At 41.1% G+C, this 7,467-nt stretch overlaps 1 protein-coding gene across 1 annotated transcript; it reads right to left on the bottom strand.

Annotated features, from left to right (window-relative positions):
• On the bottom strand, positions 1–7,330 carry LOC139935269 (N-acetylglucosamine-1-phosphodiester alpha-N-acetylglucosaminidase-like). Its single transcript, XM_071929783.1, has 9 exons — positions 7,225–7,330; positions 5,167–5,649; positions 4,082–4,221; positions 3,769–3,877; positions 3,092–3,220; positions 2,299–2,501; positions 1,966–2,142; positions 1,102–1,236; positions 1–560 (listed from the first exon to the last, which is right to left on the bottom strand). Exons 1-9 carry the CDS (start codon positions 7,323–7,325, stop codon positions 280–282), a joined length of 1,758 nt encoding a protein of 585 aa, XP_071785884.1. The 5' UTR covers positions 7,326–7,330; the 3' UTR covers positions 1–279.
• Between the last annotated feature and the right edge of the window lie 137 nt (positions 7,331–7,467).

Here is a 7,467-nt window from a genome sequence, read left to right as displayed (position 1 = left end):
TTTATAATAGAAGTCATAGGGTCTTTCTCAAACCTCAGTTCCAGTCTCTGTCTGATGTTTGAACCACTGTGCAAAAAACATGGTGCTCCAAAAATGTATAATGGAGCTAAGCCTGAGACGGACCATAAGGGTTTGGGTAAAAGCGCCAGATGGTTTAGCCTCACTCAAACATACAGTAATGCGACAACTTGGGTCAACTAAGTGAGTCGCAGATTGTTCCGTTTTATTGTGTCATACTGTAAAGGCCTCTAAGAATGTCAACATCCATATCAACTGAAATCATAAACTTGACTCAGTCTCTTCTGTATCATCAAATTCTAGATCTCTCTGTTTGATCATGTGATACTTGCGAGCCCTGCTGTGTGTCGGACACACCAGGTACGGATGAGACGTAACGCGGCAAGCGCAGCGATAACAGAGAAGGGCTATATTGCACATCAGGCTAACCACAGCTATCAACGTGGCAACCACACAACCTATTGCATAGGGTTCTTGGAAGAAGGTTTTCTCCGGGCTGAGGTTTTGGGCGTTAAGAGCACGATTGGCGAGGCACTGTCCAGCTGTGAAGACAGATAAGAAATCAAAACATATAAGAAGATTTGCATGGTGTGGAAAGCCAGACAAAATAACTGGTTTGGTTGTGACCTGGGCCCAATTTCATGAAATTCTGATTTGCAGATTTTCTTTGCTAAGCAAGAAATAAGTGGGGTACCAGTAACATTTGTTGTGTGCATTAAAGAAAGATGTAACAAAAAGTTATCGGAGAAAAGATGTAAACAATTAATATGAAAAATTGGGGTTTCAAGACAACTAAGTGTGAAAGTTTTTCTCTGCAGTTCATTAGTCATCATAGGAAGGTTAAATTTGGCATTGGCTAATTCTAGCAACAAAAATCTAACAGTAATGCCACAGCTTTTTTTTTGTCAGGAGCCATTTTATTGCTTACAGCCTTTTGTTACTGGAATAAGTACTTTGTGAGCCTGGAAAAAGGGGCGCAGAGACACCAAATGGTTAAGGACACTACTGGACAAGCTAACCCCAGCGCTGGAAAATTATGACTTCCCAATGTACAGTCCTCAGAGCAAGTGGAAATAAACTCACCTTTCATAAGTTCCGCATAGGCAGTATCATTGCTGCCAAATGTACACAATCCAGTAATATGATGACAAGCGCAGGCAGCATCATCACACTTGCATTTCTGCTTACAGTCGGGACCATGGTAGCCGTATGGACAGACTGTAATAATACATCAAGAGAATTAGCAGTTTGGAGATATGGCGGGAAACAATTTTTGGACACTTTTATATTTGGGTAACAAAAAACTGAAAGTGGATTCCTATAGTGTCCATCATATCTCAAACATTATAACAGAGCTCATAGTAATGGCATTATAAAAAATATCAATAGTGCAAGATATAAGAATATCAAGACATCAAAAACTGAATCAGAAAGGTGCTTACACACTTCAAAAGCAATTTTAACTTCAAAATTCTCTTTTTTTAGGTCTTTGTATAAATGCAATTTGACGATTTTTACAAAAGCTGAAATTTGTATTTTTTTTACTGCAGTGAACCAGAATAGACTGGCAAGTCTTGCGTGGATTCAAACATTCCTTGGACCATACCAACATACATTTCCTTAACAGGTCAAGGAAAAAACTTGGGAACTTAAACATCAGGGCCTAATTTCATGGCTCTGCTTACCATAAGCAAAGAATCAGCGCTTGCGGAAGCAGGGAGTTCTGTGTTTACGTCAAGCGTATTTCACAGCTTAGTGTGGAATTTTGGCTTTTACTATGCATTCTACGCTTACATAGCTAGAGCAGAAATTCAGCGCTAAGCAGAGCCATGAAATTGGGCCAAAAACTTAAACACCAGATAGTGCAACCATGACACAACTTTTGTGAACAAAAAAAACAAACTAAAAAATGAAAACTTGTGGTCAGATAACCCAAATTGAACTTACTCAGCTGACAGTGCTTGCCTGCATATCCCGGAAGACATTCGCATTTCCCTGTGATGGGGTCACAGTCCCCGCCATGTTCACACGGACATGGTGTCAGGCAGTCCTGTCCAAAGGTGCCTTGATCACACGGCTGAAAACAGTCTGGTGGCATGAAACCTTTATTGCACTTGCACCCATCTGTAAATGTGAGGATCAAGATGGTAGGATTTGAAACTTTGCATGGTGGAAATTTGATATGGAAAGGGTTGCGGTAACACCATGTAATGACTATCTCTAATGAGATATGATCACCGACTAAGTATGCTACAAGTTCATATGAAGCATCAGCCTTACCTTCTGTACATAAACCGTTATTGCTGCAGTTCAACAAGCCACACTCTAGCTTGTCACAACGAGGAGTTGCCCAGTTACCATGGCAATGACATTCACCCATAACACATTCTCCATGATTATTGCAGTTTGGCGGGTCACACTCTGGCTCGTGCACGCACAGTATGGTGGAGACTGCCCTTGGACATCGGTACACACGATCCGCACTGAAAATTACAGGAACAGTAAAAACAGTTGTAGTAGTTTTTATTTCATATGGACTCATGGACAAGATAACCCCCAAAATAACTTGTACTAAAACCCAAATGTATGTTAGTTTTGTATGGGGGATCAAGAATATAATTTTGTTTTACCCTTTCACCAATGTGTATTAAGCACTGTACACACAGTACTTTCCCCAAAATCTGTAAAAAATAATTCACAGGCTATCACTTAGGTGTGATTCGAACCCTTGACCTTTGCATTGCTAGAATAGATGTCTACCACCAGTCCACCAGGCTTGCTTTGTGGCTAGAGGCAGTTTGAATTCCATGATATAGCAGATTTAATATATGTTAGTTTTGCATCAGAGATAAAGAATATAATTTTTTTTCAAACCCAAAATCAGACCAGGGGTGGATTTCATAAAGAGTTAGGACTAGTCTTATCTCGAGTTAGGACTAGTTACTCGTCCTAACTTAGGACTATCCATGCAATTTGTATATCTCCTAGGACTAGTCCCAAGTTAGGACTGGTTCCAACTCTTTGTGAAATCGACCCAAGATCTGTAAAGCCAGATGACAAATTATTATCTCACCATTCATCCGTAGAATAACTAACCACCGTTCCATTGATGACATAGGTTGCCGAACCACCACCATCCAGGTTAATTGCATTCACGACTCCATTGCGCTTAAGAAGCTGAGCGAACTCTTCCAGAGAAACCCTGGTGTGACAAAAAGGAAAGCAACAGTATGTTATTGGTCCTACAATAGCATTCTTAGGAAACTCAAGCAATAGGGTAGGGACTGAAAGCTCAATTAATATGCAGGGCTCAGGTCTGAGGGTTGATTCTAACCAGGTCCACACTATATTAAGCTGCCCATGATGTTTGTTGTGTTATGGAAACACAGCAAACAAACAAATAAATACCCCCATCAAACAACCATCTCTGGGTGATTAGCAACAGAGCTGTCATGCGCCAGGTGGGACATTTAGTGTGTCAAGCAGGCCTGTATGCTTCGTGTTTGAAAGGGCAAGGGCACCAAGGCATTTTCTCCTTGGTAAAGGGCACCCTATGAGGAAATTGTAAATTTCTACTGGAGCATTTCAAGGGCACCAAGGCAATGACCACGAGGCACAGAGGCAATCACCTCCGTTGCATCTGTGAAGTATCAGGCCTGGTTCACAACATTATCATGAATCCTGCTTAATCAAACAAAGAATCCTTGTCCGTAGAAACAAGTACATGGCTTTAAAAAAAAATGGGCTCACCCTGTTGAGTCAGACTTGCCATCCACATGAGCAATAATAACATGACCCTCTTTGTCGCTTCCTACAGCTATCCGGGCCGCAACCACATTAAAAAAAGACTCTATTGAACCTAAAAGTAACAAAAAAGTTATAATTTTTGTTTAAAAAAAGGTAACAGAGTGATAAGTGTATTGGAGATTTTTTAAATATTTTTTATTTCCTGAATTTAGAATAGAAATCTGCTTTGTCTCTGCTCTACCATTCAAGACTACAATCCTGTCCCATAAAACCATTGCCAGGAATCAAATTGAAAAGATCTACTCAGAGTCTTTACCTGTTTCCTCTGATTTTTTACACTCTACTTTCTTGCTCTCCTCCACGTAAACTTCTCCGTCCCTCAATAGCCACCCTACACCCCCTACCAGCTGAAGAAATGGATTCTCCTCATCAAGAAGATCAAACTCTGAAAGATACCTGTGGGTTAAACCATTAGTGATTGGGGTAAATCAAAAGAATAAAAGTCACAACCCCTCATCAAGGAGAGTCGTACCAGTTAAAAGGTTCACAAATCCAATACTCAGGCATGCAACTGCCCGTTGAAAAAAAAAAAGGAAAATTTTCAAAGGCACAACGCCAGTGCGGAGCGAGGCAGCCGAAACGCAACGGGACATGATACCCACAATGGTACCCTAGAAAATGTTGAGGTTTATTATGCTCTAAGGTGCATTTTTAGCATGCACTAGGCTTATTTTACATGATTGTAGTTGTACACTGTTAATGCCAGGCATATATTAGGCTAAATAAAAATAATAAAAAAAAAAATTTTCGTTTTCGTTTTTTTTTTTCTTTTTTTTTTTCACGTCAAACAAAAAACAAAAATGCGGAATTCTGCGGAAACGCGGAAGAGTTGCATGCCTGAATACTTGAACCAAGTCTTTATGCTGTCGATTTTTGTATCATCCAGGTTGGTTGTGTCTTCCATGAAGAGTGCTCTGGGTTATTTGAAGTGCACTACCAATCCGAGAGCACAGGACCTATGGCTTAATGTCCCATCCAAAGGGCAAAGCAAACATGGCAGAGTATCTTGCTCAAGGATGCAAGTGTCATGACAGGGACTCGAACCCACAACTTGCTGATCAGACACACCAGAGTCCAGTGTTCTCAGCCACTCAACCACAACCTGCTCTTAACAACAAAACCAAGCATTATTTTAAGCAGAATGGGAGATTTTGGAACGCTAGGTGGCAGCAGACTTACAGGGAAATTTCCATTGTTTTTGTAGCATGTTCACGGTTTTAAGAACAATGGATTTACCTAATACCTACTAGTAAGTCTGCTGCCACCTAGCATCCCAAAAGTCTCCCATCATAAAAAATTAACAAATTTAAAAGCGATTTGCAAACCATAACAAAATCTTACCCAAAAACTAAGCTCCCGTTAGCTCTGATGCCAAAATGGGCATTCTGTACTCCATGTCCATTTTTAACGAGCCTCCCTTCACTCACAACGTTTCCATAGCAATCACCGGTATGCGTGTTGAAGAAGCCGGCGTTTGTTGCCAACAGACAGTTTTTTTGTAATCGAGACCTCGTTACAGGAACTCTTAATCCTAAGGAACAGCCATCTTTTTGAAAGGGCTCTAGCACCGACAACGTCCGCGCGGGATCATTCACAACAGTCAAGTGACCAAAGGTAGTTCTGAAATATATTGAGCTGTCCATGAATTGCCTAGTTGATGTGATGGGTAGGGTGACCTGAGAGGCACCGAATCCATGGGATGCCTGCGACTCGATGGTAGAGTTGGCATACTTGATTGGTTGGCAGTCTCGGACATGGCGTTGACTGTGAGGTGACCCGTGGAATCCATCTGCGTAAGGTGTTAGAACATCCACCTGGACGACTCTGAAATAAGAGAAGGTGAGGGACGCTTCCTTTAAAAATAATTTTTCAGAAAAGATTGTGCACCACTGCCTGATCAAATAAATATAGTCGTTCAAAGTCTAACTGAAAATTCAACTTAAAGAAACCTAATACAAATACTGGACCCAGTAACTGGGGTGTATTCCTTTAAAAGATGTTACGGTCTCGTTGACATTGAGTGGAACCAGTACCTCGTCCATCTATCTACATCAACAAGAGGTCACAAATCCCGCTTTGTCATCCCTCACACCAAATCAACTGTGTTTACTAACTCCTTCTTCCCACGTACCATCCGGGACTGGAATAGCCTAGCAGTAGATCCAGCGGAGTACAAATCGCTTGAAGCCTTTAAGCTTGCACTTAAGACTCATCCATCTAAGTAGCTCTCCATATCCAACAGTTTTTACTTGCACTTGTTTACACTAAAAATTTCCGCACTCGACAGCATGTCCTGCTTATTTTTCTTGGACGCATGCGCAAACACGCAGTGCATTTATCCTCACATATGCGAGGCTGCACTTCACAGGAAGGAAGGAAGGAAGGAATATCTGCAGTCGTACTAGTGCCCCAACGAAACTCTGTGCGTTTAGAACAGCTCCCACAAGAAAGTGTATCATTATGCTGCAGGTAGCGACACAAACAGCTGGAAAAGAGGCTGTACAGACTATAGGCTTCTCGTCTATACACTAAAAATTACATAAGTTATCTCCTTAATGAAAATGCTCACTTTTGACAAAAATATTCAATAATAATTTTCATTGTAGGTTATATTAAACAAAAAAGCGCTATCGGTAGGTTTGTCCTGAATCGTTTCAAAACTGCGTCTCAAAACAAAGACCTCCGCTATACAGCTACGGTACATTGCTCGCATTTGTCTATTCAGTATTCTTCAATACAGATCAGATGCACTGATCAAGCCGGAGCAGTAGCCCAAGGCAAGTCGCTGTTTAGCTAAGACACGGCCTGACTAAATTATCTTTTAAAAAATTCTATTTTGTTTTTTAATTCTCCCTACATCATCATCATCACAGGCACTCAACTGCAGAGTTGACTCGTGACTTGATTTGACTCCGGACACATTGGTTATGGCAGGCTCATTTATTTGATTTGGTTTTTAGCCATCCCATTGGTTGGCTATAATATAGTATGGAACAAAAACGAATACACTTACAGGACACTTCGGCACCTCGCAAACTCGGCACCTTGCATTATTGGCACCTGCAAACCTCGGCACCCACTCTGCACCAAGAAAAGAATGTAGACATAGTAGACATTGGTAGACACCATACAAACTCCGAACCGGCCTATTTTTTACTTCAATGTCTCAAAGTCAAACATTTTCAACTTGGTGCCGAGTTTGTATGTGCCGGGTTTGTTGTGGTTGTTGAGTTTGCAAGGTGCCGAAGTGACCGGAAGCAGGTACCCGGAACAAAAATATACGGGCAATACTGTCCGGAAACTGGGCGTGCAGCAATGAACTAATTTTATCGATAATTTTGCAAAAACTTCTACAATATGTGAACATTTCAATATCTAATATTAAAGGTTTATACCTACCCCTGACTCATGTCCAGAGACTCAGCATTGTTAACTGACATAAAAATGTTTATTTTGAGCCATATGGCAATGACTATTTTTTGCCACATGGGCGCCGCCATCTTCCATTTTGGTGAATGGACGAGTCACATGATCAAAACATTGCGCCACCTGCGGCGAAACGGGGTCAGTCACGTGATGACTAGGAGATATTAAAGGAAAAGTCTATAATCGCTTAGCAAGGAAAATTTAGGGATTTTTTTC

Source organism: Asterias amurensis, chromosome 3, assembly GCF_032118995.1.
Source record: "Asterias amurensis chromosome 3, ASM3211899v1".
In the NCBI taxonomy this organism is placed as follows: Eukaryota; Metazoa; Echinodermata; class Asteroidea; order Forcipulatida; family Asteriidae; genus Asterias; species Asterias amurensis.
Note: the sequence above shows the minus strand (reverse complement) of the source record. Positions and strands in the feature narration are given on the sequence as shown.

What these genes read in the sequence shown, in the direction of transcription:
- LOC139935269 (XM_071929783.1), bottom strand. Translation starts at nt 7,325, where the DNA reads ATGGCGGCGCCCATGTGGCAAAAAATAGTCATTGCCATATGGCTCAAA. An exon ending in AGTTATTCTACGGATGAATG is followed by an intron (nt 2,502 to 3,091) that starts GTGAGATAATAA and finishes TGTAATTTTCAG; the next exon opens with TGCGGATCGTGTGTACCGAT. An exon ending in CTATGCGGAACTTATGAAAG is followed by an intron (nt 561 to 1,101) that starts GTGAGTTTATTT and finishes CTGTCTTCACAG; the next exon opens with CTGGACAGTGCCTCGCCAAT.